An 11,657-nucleotide genomic window follows, 5' to 3' on the forward strand; every position below is an offset into this window, starting at 1 on the left:
GAACTATATTTTGTAATTACTGGTTTCCGGATTGCTGTTGCGAAGTGATCGTTAATTTCCTTAAAAAAAAACAAACAAATCAACCAACACTCACCGTTGTATAACGTGTACATTATTTGTCCTTTCGCTAGGGTTGATGTGACCTTTTAGTTTTAGTTTAAATCAATTACAGTGCGCAAATATGAGGAAAGGTGGTGTGCATCGCTTCCGAGCACTTCTTCACAAATGTTTTAAAATGGTTTTTTGTTTGTTTTCAAATTGTAAAGTAAGCAAATCGGTTAACAGAAAGCGTATAAGAATCGGCAATATGTGTAATATATCGAGTATAAATATTAATCAGATAAATCGATCGAATAGAAAACAGACAAAGTAAGCAGAAAGAAATGAAAAATAAACAAAAACTTTAACAAGGACATGTTGTGTTGGTGTTAACAGTGAAATGAATGAAAAAGAAAAAAAAACAAAAACAATGTAGAAAAAACAAACAAAATTCTGTATGAGAAAACGGAAGAAGAAATACAACAAAAACACTATGATTTTTTTACTTATGCCGTTGTCTTTTTTATGTCTAAAAAATCTGAAACATGAAAGAAATAAGTCTGCTTTATCCTCTCAAACGGGTCGTGATCCAAGGACGGTGGTGGGAATCTGTTGCAACCAGTTGAGCCTATAGATACCGCTCGCATTGCGGCAGTACCGAAACTTGATGCCCTCAATGTCGGACGGGCTGAGCGTGTTGTTGCCAAAGTCCGGCTTATCATATGGTTTCTGGTTTTGGTAAGGGAATACACAACGGGTGAGCAATTGCACGCTGTTTGGTAGCTTTGTAGTATTCATGCACATAATCGAATGGGATTGGTACGTAAACCGGTCGTTATGTGTATTATTTGTGGTGTACAGAATCAATTAATCTTATTTACTATACTTTTATTTTCGTGTTATTCGTGTTATTTTGGATTATTTTTTAGATACGGCAAACTATCAAGAAAACCTCATAGTTACCACACATCTAGTGTAATGCATAAGAAAAATTAGGTATCTGATTTAAGATGATCGTCATTGCACACACTTTGCACGTGCAACAAAAAAAGAGAGAGAGAAAAAAACACAAACAAACAAACCAAAGACGAAAAACTATTGCAAGTAACCGACAAAAAATGTATCATTGTTCTCCTAACCTTTCATTCTAATATTCAAAACTAAGCCAGCGTTAAGTTTTCTAAATCCAAAGCGGCTGTATTGTATAGATGTAAAGTAAAAGCATCTAAGCTACCGCTGGAAAATAACAGCTTTTACTAGTATTTTATTAAAGAGATTGTTGTGCAATGAATAGACATGAAAAGAAAGTAATTGCCGTGGCATACACTTACCCGGTTCACCAGCACCGGATATCTACGATCGCTTGCGCCCGCATACCGCGAGTAATGCATAACGCTGCCATAGTTGTAGCCAATGTTGTATGTCTCTACAAATTGATCATATTTAGCCAAATTGCTCTCATAGAACGTATCCGCTACAATAATGAAAAGGGAAAAATTAGACATAAGAATTGTAACCAAAACCTGTCAAAAGTCTAACGGCACTCTTACTTTGAAATTTCGGTATAAGGGCGCTTCGGTTGACGTAGATGTAGTCGTCCCGATCGGGCCGGCTCACCTCGTGGAAAAAGCCGAGAACGTGCATCATCTCGTGCATCGGGGTACCGCCGGTCAGACACGCGGGCGTCTGCAGATTCATCAAATTCCGGGTGTTGTTTAATGAACGACCTATAAACGAATAGCAGCCGGTCGGTCGGTTCGTGATCTGCACAAAGTACGGCGTTTCCGGCCTCCGCGGCACAAACCGGACGCACGTTTTCGCGTGAAACACCTGCATGGCGCGTTCGATTGTGAAGATCTCGTTCAGTGCTTGTAAGGTTAGGATCGGATTCAGGGGAAAGATTAGTTTAATGATAATGTTTTTAATTAATTTATGAGTAGTTTGATAAGTGTATATAAACACCAAAAGGAATAGAAGCTAGCCAACCTCCAATAACACCGATTGATACGTACAGAATGTGTTCGGCGCGATGTAGTACGGTACGATCCCGTTCGGCCATACGGTGGACGTGTACTCCTCGGCCACCGACAGCCGGTCCTGGCCTTTGGGCTCGGTCGGCAGCATAATATCACCTTGGTAGTAATACCCGAAGCCAAGCTCGTGTGCCGGCTGCTGCTGGTTTTGGCTGTCATAGTTTTTAACCCGTCGACCTGCCACAAAACCCCCGAAGGAGATGGGTTACAATTAGCACAAGATCGCATTGTAACGCACCATAGCGCGGTCGGTGGTCACCATAAGCCCTCGAGAGACAATCAGTAGCTCACTTTGACACGAGGCCTTTTCGATGCATCCGTTTTCTCACCACTGACAGGCGACTGTGTTCCACTTACCTACTTCAGCGCTCTCTGATCGATATAACTGCCCAGAGCACTGTCTCATCGCGATCACTAAACCGATCACTAAAATCGTTCTTAACCGAAACACGCATGTGTCCACCAGAATCATCTTGACTGTGTGTGTCTAATGATCACTATAAAAACTTGCACTTATGCTCACACTGTCACTTACACTAAACTCCTTAGTAGTTAGTAGCGAACGATCTTCCACTGTCTGATGATAGGTCATAGACGTCGTTTTATATTTATAGCCACACCGCAATTTCTTTGATTATTTGCTTATCAGAATTGGCAGAACATAGCATATTTGCTACGGGTGGGGAGTTGCCCTCTCGGGATAGTGCATTAGTTATGTATCAGTTCAATAGTGTTCATTAGTAGACGAGCGGGAAATGGTTTGGTGATTAGGTTTGTAGCGAGGAAACTATTTTCCACGATTGCGAAGCATTTACCTTTGTACAGAGACGTACAGTTTTTATGTAAAGAATAGTACTTTAGAGAGTTATTTATTTTTATTTAAGATGTGTATTTTTGATTATTTTTATATTGCTGGTTACAGCTAGTTATCGTAAGACAAATGCGTTCTTTTTTTCATCAGTACACATATAAAACAAATAATTTTTATATGAAAATAGAAACTAGATAGAATGGTGTCTTAAGGTGGTAGCTTACCTTTGGGATGTAATGAACTGAATGAATAACATGTAAACAAAGTGATTATCATTTTTTAGAACTAAGTAGTACTCGGTTGATCCTCGAATAGAATAGAAAAAGCCCTATTTAACGGTACTCTCTTGTACAGTTGTCTGTTTTGATAGAACTTGTAAATGCTCTCTATAAGATTAGGGCCTAAAGAAATAGCAGGTTCATCCGGATAAAAATATTAGACAAGTTTGTTTTATCATCAGAATCATCAATATATGAATTCCAATTCTTAGACTCGAGCCAGCTGAGATAATAATCATCGGGTCCAAAGCGATTGAACTTTTTTCATCGCTGCAAATTTTCTGAAATAAATTTTATCTTCCAAATCTGGACATCACTCTGTAATAACTTATGATGTTATTGGACTCACTGTTCCTTATCATGCGGTTGGGAAGCAAATGCCAAGTTTGATTGTCTGTGGTGTGACTTGTGACTTAGTAGAATTATTTCTTCCATTCTCACATAATATCAGAAGACTTCACGATCGTTTTTCATAACACTCTTATAATGAATTCTATATCGAATCTCGAATCTTTAGGCTCATCACTTCATCATTTTAACCGATATTTCAATGATAACACCAATCTAGCGATCAGATTTTGAAATTGCAACAAAGTAAACAATTCATCATCATTCACATCAATTTGCCCCTTTTATAGATACAAAGAATTGATTTATACTTGATACATACTAATTATTTTTTTCTTCTGTTTCTTTTGCAACCGGTGGATACTTTTTCTGAACCTTACTGTGCGCTTACTCTTTTTTCAAACGACACCAGTTGCAAGTTGCTATGGTGACACACTTATTTTACGCATTATCGATCAACCAGTGTGCATGGCTTTCGGTATCAGTGGAGGGAAGGCGTATGACCCATGAAGACCGGAACCCGCCCGACATGCGTATGGGTCAGAAGAAAGGAAAAAGGTTTTGTTCTTTTCTTCTGGCTGTAGTAAATTTGTCGCTGAATAAAGGAACAGGTAATCTACTACCGGTTGGGTGGTGGTTAAATAATCGTCATTTTGCTTACTTCACGAGCAAATCAAAACATGCCTTTGATGAGGTAACAAAAAGCCATTGTTACCAATTAACACATTATTTAACAGTGTACCTGAGTCCATGTGGTTAGACTGTCCTTAAAGTGCATTACACCCAGTATCAGACATGAGCTCAAACCCTACCTTTTTACATGACTATTAATTTTAATTAATTTTTCAAAGCCGTTATAAAGTCGAGTTGCTACAATTGGTAGCGAAAAGCAATTTAATTATTGAAGGTGATTGGAAATGGCTTATCTTCTGGGTTGGTTGGTTCTTTACAATTTACATATTGTTTAACGCAGTGCAGCGTTTTTATCATTAATTTATCAAACTTTATCATCTTTTATAAGATAGACCCTGTGGGGTATCTTTAAATTATTAAATTTTATTGATTTGGAACATCTAGTTATCAAATTTTATAGTTATAAATTTCTTAAAAACTTTCCTCTTGATGTTAAAAATCAATTTGGTTGGATCAAACAATCCTAGCACCTTTTTTGGACTTTTAGGATGCTACTTTTAGGGCATTTAAGAATGAAAAATTAAACGATGCGGCGCAGGGTGTAAACAAAACAAATGACGCTGAACATGTCAACGCCTACTTCCAAACAATTCAATCGGCCTCAGCATAATTTTTCGATCGTGAAAAATTTGATAGGCACTCAAGTAATACTAACAGTGTAAGTATTTCTTTCATATCCATACATGAAGTCGATTTTTATCGAGTTCAGTATTTAGTGTAGGTAAGCCATTTTTTTAAAATAATCGATAAATGATTTCTTATCATCCAAAATATATAAAAAAACCAAAACCTTTAACCAACTTTTTTCAAATAACGTTTTTCAAAAACATTAACCTTGATTTAAGGCGTTTTTCTGATATACGGTGAGTGCCATGGTATACCAGTTTACAAAAAGACCAGTAAAATGAACGCCTTGGCGGCGAAATGAGTGTCAAATGACACCAACATGACAGCCGGAACGATTGAATTTTTACGATCGAAAAGTTGTGCTGAGGCCGATGTTTTGGTGTTTACAGTGAATTGAATGAAAAAGAAAACAGAAAGAAACACAGACAAATAATGTAGAAAACAAAATTATTTGTGAGAAAATGGAGAAACAAATGCAACAAGGACACTTAAAAAAGTACTTTTGGCGTTATTTTTTTTTACATTATATCACTTTATCTAATGTTTAAAAACAAAAACATGAACATGAAAGAAATGTAAGTCTACTTTATCCTCTCAAACGGGACGAATGTCGTGTGCCGAGGAAGGTGGTAGTAACCATCTGGAACGGGTTGAGCCAGAAGAGACCGCTCGCATTGCGGCAGTACCGGAACTGGATGCTTTCAATGTCGGACGGGCTGAGCGTGTTGTTGCCAAAGTCTGGCTCATCGTAGGGTTTCTAGTTTGTTGTATGGAAATACACAAGAGGTGAGTTATTACAAGCTGCTTGTTAACTCTAGATTAGGATTTTCAGTAAAAAAGCAAGCAATTGAGAGATTTAAATTAAAATAAAGATGCACTTGGGGAATTTCGTCTTGGTGAATATGTGTGGCCTGCCACAACGTTAACGCAACAACTATAAAGGAGCAAGATCTAAACTCCACTAAGCACAATGTAATTCTACTATTTATAGTGCCATTGCATTGAGTAGCAAGCTTTGTGACATTAGAATGCACAGGAAATCAGAATTGGAATTTTTCTATTTTTTCAGTTTGAAGTGTAATAATTTGAAGTAATAATTTGAATTTTATGAACATCACTATTACGTGACTACTATGGGCATAAAATATGTAAACAATTGATTCAGGACTTCCTTGAAATTTAAAGCTTCTGATAATATCACACCAGACACCTCTGCGTGTCCAAGATTGGTGTTTACTGTCTGATTTTCCCTGCTAGAAAATGTGAGTATCAAGCAAGTAGAATAGGATGCAAGAGCATTTGTTAAAATATTTTCAGAATTTTTAAATATCCTACAAATAGACTAATAGATATTTCCGCAGGGTTGTTGAGTGGTTCTCATAATGTTAGGGCACTTTCTAGCCTCATTCTTCAGAAAAGTGAAAAAGGCTCATCAGGAATGCAATAGGAATTTCCAATGTCCAAAGCTCTCTTTAGATAAAATAGAATCAAGAAAGAGTCCTAAAATTATGAGAACCCCTAAAATCCCCAATTATTGTAAAAAGTGCAAGGCTAGACCTATATTTTTAGGAATCTAATTTCATTGGACATCTTTACCGCATTATTGACTAAAGGAATTATCAAAAAAGTGCACAGTAGTGCAAAAACGCTACAAATAGAAGCCTATCGATCGACTGTATGCGTACAGATCAATATTTAAGATTTCACAGCAGAGCTAAACTTCCTTATTACGTTCACTTGTGTAGACCTATTCATTGGTTAAATGGTATGGCACAGCACACTTACCAGATTCACCAGCACCGGATATCTGCGATCTCTGGCGCCCGCATACCGCGTGTAATGCATAATGCTGCCATAGTTATAGTCAATGTTGTATGTCTCTATGTCTCGCTCATATTTAGCAAAATTGTTCCTATAAAATGAATCCGCTACAAGAGGAAAAATAGACAATAAGAATTGCAAAAAAATCTGTCTAAAAGCCAAATGGCACTCTTACTTTGATATCTTGGCTCAAGGGCGCTTCGGTTGACGTAGATGTAGTCGTCCCGATCGGGCCGGCTCACCTCGTGCAGAAAGCCGAGAATGTGCATCATCTCGTGCATCGGTGTGCCGCCGGCTAGACACCCGGGCGCCTGCAGATTCATCACGTTCTGGTTGTTGTCTTGCACGCGACCCACCGACGCGTAGCAGCCGGCCGGCCGGTTCGTGATCTGCACGTAGTACGGCGTGTCCGGCGTTCGTGGCACAAACCGGACGCACGTTTTCGCGTGAAACACCTGCATGGCGCGTTCGATTATGCGGATCTCGTTCGGTGCTTGTAAGGGTAGGGTCGGAATCAGGGGAATGATTAGTTTAATGGTAATATTTTCAATTGAATTTTGAGTAGTTTGATAAGCGTATAGAAACACCGAAAAGCAATAGAAGCTAGACAAACTCCAACAGCACCGATAGATACCTACTGAATGCGTTCGGTGTGATGTAGTACGGTACGATCGCGTTCGGCCATACTGTTGACGTATGCTCCTCGGCCACTGACAGCCGGTCCTGGCTTTTGGGCTCGGTCGGCAGCATAATGTCGCCCTGGTAGTAGTACCCGAAGCCAAGCTCGTGTGCTGGCTGCTGCTGGTACCGGCTGTCATAGTTTTTAACCCTTCGACCTGCCACAAAACCCCCGGAGGAGATGGGTTACAATTAGCACAAGATCGCACTGTAGCGCACCATAGCGCGGTCGGTGGTCACCATAAGCCCTCGAGAGACAATCAGTAGCTCACTTTGACACGAGGCCTTTTCGATGCATCCGTTTTCTCACCACTGACAGGCGACTGTGTTCCACTTACCTACTTCAGCGCTCTCCGATCGGTACAACTGCCCAGAGCACTGTCTCATCGCGATCACTAAACCGATCACTAGAATCGTTCTAAACCGAAACACGCATGTGTCCACCAGAATCATCTTGACTGTGTGTGTGCGTCTAATGATCACTCTAACAACTTGCACTTATGATCACACTGTGACTTATAATAAACCCCTTGTTAGTAGCGAACGATCTTCAACTGTCTGGTGTTAGATTTTAGACGTCGTTTTATATTTATAGCCAGTCGCACCGCATTTCTTCGATTCTTTGCTTATCAGAATTGGCAGGGCATAGCATATTTGCTACGGGTGGGGAATAGTCCTCCCTCCAAGTGGGATAGTGCATTAGTTATGTATCAGTTCAATAGTGTTCATTAGTAGACGGGGAGGAAATGGTGTGGTGATTTGGTTTGTTGCGAGGAAACTATTTTCCACGATTGAGAAGCATTTACCTTTGTACAGAGACGTACAGTTTTTCTGTATCTGAAATAAAATTGATCTTTCAAATCTGGACAATACCCTGTAATGACTTATTATGTTATTGTACTCACTGCTTCATGTCATGCGTTTGGTAGCAAATGCTATGTTTTCTTCTCTGTGGTGTGATTTGTAATTGTGTGGAATTATTTTTTGTTCATTTCTCAGATAATATCAAAAGACTTCACGATTGTATGCCACAATGCTCTTAAGGCCCGGGTACATTGATCGTACTTGCTAGTGTAATTTCAATTTGCAATAGCGCATCTCGATACGGCTATCGGGAGCTATTTTTGATCATCCAGGGGCTGGATGTAATATATAAGTAATTTTTTCTTTGTTTTTTTTGCGCAGGACTGACTGAATAGCATGCTTAACGTATTTATCTATCAATTACAAGACTTTTCTCGCCTGGTATAAATAAAAAAAACACGGAAAAAATCATATTTTATGAATGATTTTTATGGAAAAACGCTTCCACCAGCCACCACCAGATGCGCTAGTGAAAATTGAAATTACACTACCGGGTACGATCAAAGTATAATCTGGCGATCGGATTTTCCAATTACACCGAAGTAAACATCAGTTTATCCTTTTTCAAGTGCAAAAGGTTGGTTTAAACGAACCATACATGACATTACATCGATGTTTGGCAAACTTCAAAGCAAAAAGAACAATATTCTATACAAAAAAATCACAGAAACCTCCACATGAAGAGCTTTGTTGATGTGTCCAGCATCAAAATATATGATGAAGAATTATCAAAACGTACAACTGAATTTTTAAAAACCATTTTTTGCTCGAAAAGAATTATTTTTTTTAAGGAACGGTATAACAGCAATTAATGGATTGATATGAAATCTTGTTTTACATTTGACATTTTATTTATTTACTCATTTATATTTTATCCTGGTTCTTTTGCAACCGGTGCTAACTTTTTTTGAATCTTACTGTGCGCTTACTCTTTTTTCAAACGACACTAGTTGCAAGTTGCTATGGTGACACACATATTTTACGCATTGTCGATCAACCAGTGCGCATGGCTTTCGGTTTTACCGGTGGGAATGCGTATGACTCGCGAAGACCGGAACCCGCCCGACAGGCGCATGGGTCATAAGAAAGAAAGAAATGAGAAAAAGCAACAGAAAATGAGGCCCTTATGCTGAAAGTAAAAACAGATAGATCTTTGCTGCAACACTTGCACTAATGAAGACGCTCATTACACGCGTTAGTTATGGATTAGAGTAATTCCCGGTTTTGTTCTTTTCTTCGTGCTGTAGTATAGCTGGCACTGAATAAAGGAACAGGTAATCGACTACCGGTTGGGCGGTGGTTAAATAATCGTCATTTTGCCTACTTCACGGGCAAATCGAAATCAAAACATGCCTTTGATGAGGTAACAAAAAGCCATTGTCACCAATTAACACATTATCTAACAGTGTACCTGAGTGCCTGTGGTTAGACTACCCTTAATGTGCAATACACCCATTATCAGACATAAGCTCAAGCCCTACCTTTTCTGCATGACTATTATTTTTAACTTAACTTTAACAAGCCGTTATAATGTCGAGTTGCTACAATTGGGAGCAAACAGGAATTTAATTATTGAAGGTGATTGGAAATAACTTTATTATCTTCTGGGTTGGTTGGTTCTTTACAATTGGTTTATTGTTTCACGCAGTGCAGCGTAGTTAATAGTTTATCAAAGTTTATCATATATTGACGCATTAGCTCCTACAAGGTCGAATATGATACGACTAACCTATGGGATTCAAAGCATGAGGGGAGAGGTGCACAGTTCTATATATAAATAAATGTTTCAACGATTCATGGAGTGGTTTGTGTTCAGCTTCATTTTTGCTTTCATTTTTACACGTATGAATGTGCTTAGTTAATAACAATAATAAAAGTTTATCACTAATTAAGCATAATAAGTTTGGAGTCATTGACATTGAAAACACTCGGTCTGGCTCTATCAAAACAACTGACACATTGAAGGCGTATGAAACACAAACAATATGATAAAAACCTTGCAACAGAAACATTTGCATGAACATTCAACCGGAGGTTTTGGATGCATTTTGTTGGTTTATTTTCGTTTTGTAAAATTTATGGCCCTATTCTTTAATTTGACAATCTTTCTATGGACACGTTTTTATATATAAACGAAATGTTAAACAACGCACTGCAGTTGTGCTTGTATTCAGCAGTGTTGCTCCGAAATGGTATCTAAATTAGTGAATTTCTTTACAAACGTGGCGCTGGCTATTTGGCTTGTACAAGTTTGTGTAGGGATGAATCTTTCGGAGATCGTTAGTCTAAATCAGGAAAATGGTAAATAGGGTTTGTTTTGTAAATAATAAATAAAACTATAGTCCCAGGGGATACATTAAAATGAATTAAAAATCACTTTAAGGATACTCTGTACATTCGTGTGCTGTGGAAAAGGATTCGGAATGTCTTTGTGAGTACAAATTCGGTGACTACTACTACCCAGCAGATATATTTCTGAAGGAGGGGCTTTTAGGAAAATATTACTTGCGGAAAGTAAATTCGGTATCACGTGCTATGTGATGGTAATAAGCTTCTTTTAATAAAAACTCTTGAGCATGTAACCAAATAGGACGTTAATTTAATAGGGTGTCATCCATAACATACGTAACGTACGCTTGTAGGTTGGAGAGGATTTGGTACGTAGAGGGAATGGGAATTTCTTAAAACTTCATATTGGTGTACAAATAGAATACTACTTGACTGGCCAGTCCACCGGAGCCTGGCGAGCTTGATGCGCTGCCCGACAGTGAGGTTGCCGTACATCTCGTATAGCTCGTCATTATAACGGTTCCTCCATTGTCCTTCTACACATACGGTGCCAAGCATCTTTCTGGGCATCCTCCTCTCGAGAGCGGCTAAGAGGGTTTCATCAGATTTGGACAGTGTCCATATCTTAGTGGCGTCTGTGATTTCCGGTACGATATAAGCACTATATAGTCCCAGCTTCATCCGTCGCGGCAGGTTCTTTAAGGTGCACTGATTTTTCAGGCTGTAGAAAGACCGGTTGGCAGCCAGCATCCTTGCGCACAGCTCAGCTACCATTCTATTGTCGTTGTTGACCTTTGACCCTGATTCCGAGATTCTCTGCCGCCTGCTCGATCCATTGGTAGGCTTCTGCTACATAGGAGAGCCGCAGACCAATGATGTCTATATCATCAGCGTATGCCAGGATCTGGGTTGACTTATAGAAGATGGTTCCCATGGTCTCCACCCTCCAGTCCCGGATCGCCCTCTCTAGCTCCAATTTGAAAAGGAGTCCAAGTCCCTCTGGCACAGACCCTTGGTGGCAGCAAAAGGTCCTGAGAGTTTTCCATCCACCCTCACCTGGCAAGTGACGTTGGTCATAGTCATTCTAACTAGCCTTATCAGTTTGGCCGGGATTCCAAAAGAGCTCAAAGCGTCGTACAGTTTTACCCTGGCTATGCTATCATATGCAGCTTTGAA

The 11,657-nt window shown here is 39.2% G+C and overlaps 2 protein-coding genes across 2 annotated transcripts; both read right to left on the reverse strand.

Annotated features, from left to right (window-relative positions):
- Nucleotides 1-598: 598 nt before the first annotated feature.
- LOC133393647 (hatching enzyme 1.2-like) lies at nucleotides 599-2,836 on the reverse strand. Its single transcript, XM_061659429.1, has 5 exons — nucleotides 2,430-2,836; nucleotides 2,052-2,249; nucleotides 1,590-1,907; nucleotides 1,371-1,513; nucleotides 599-768 (listed from the first exon to the last, which is right to left on the reverse strand). Exons 1-5 carry the CDS (start codon nucleotides 2,542-2,544, stop codon nucleotides 613-615), a joined length of 930 nt encoding a protein of 309 aa, XP_061515413.1. The 5' UTR covers nucleotides 2,545-2,836; the 3' UTR covers nucleotides 599-612.
- A 2,429-nt stretch (nucleotides 2,837-5,265) lies between these two features.
- LOC4578395 (hatching enzyme 1.2) lies at nucleotides 5,266-7,877 on the reverse strand. Its single transcript, XM_061659426.1, has 5 exons — nucleotides 7,667-7,877; nucleotides 7,289-7,486; nucleotides 6,826-7,143; nucleotides 6,615-6,757; nucleotides 5,266-5,586 (listed from the first exon to the last, which is right to left on the reverse strand). The coding sequence occupies exons 1-5, from the start codon at nucleotides 7,779-7,781 to the stop codon at nucleotides 5,416-5,418; spliced, it is 945 nt and encodes a 314-aa protein (XP_061515410.1). The 5' UTR covers nucleotides 7,782-7,877; the 3' UTR covers nucleotides 5,266-5,415.
- Between the last annotated feature and the right edge of the window lie 3,780 nt (nucleotides 7,878-11,657).

This window comes from Anopheles gambiae, chromosome 3, assembly GCF_943734735.2.
Source record: "Anopheles gambiae chromosome 3, idAnoGambNW_F1_1, whole genome shotgun sequence".
Lineage (NCBI taxonomy): Eukaryota > Metazoa > Arthropoda > Insecta > Diptera > Culicidae > Anopheles > Anopheles gambiae.

Bases quoted from the DNA above. Each gene is read 5' to 3' on its own strand.
- LOC133393647 (XM_061659429.1), bottom strand. From the start codon at position 2,544: ATGATTCTGGTGGACACATGCGTGTTTCGGTTAAGAACGATTTTAGTG. The intron at 1,908-2,051 runs GTACGTATCAAT...TAACCTTACAAG, and splicing joins CATCGCGCCGAACACATTCT to CACTGAACGAGATCTTCACA. The intron at 769-1,370 runs GTAAGTGTATGC...TACCAAAACCAG, and splicing joins ATCCGGTGCTGGTGAACCGG to AAACCATATGATAAGCCGGA.
- LOC4578395 (XM_061659426.1), bottom strand. From the start codon at position 7,781: ATGATTCTGGTGGACACATGCGTGTTTCGGTTTAGAACGATTCTAGTG. The intron at 7,487-7,666 runs GTAAGTGGAACA...GTTTTGTGGCAG, and splicing joins ATCGGAGAGCGCTGAAGTAG to GTCGAAGGGTTAAAAACTAT. The intron at 6,758-6,825 runs GTAAGAGTGCCA...TTCCTCTTGTAG, and splicing joins CCTTGAGCCAAGATATCAAA to CGGATTCATTTTATAGGAAC.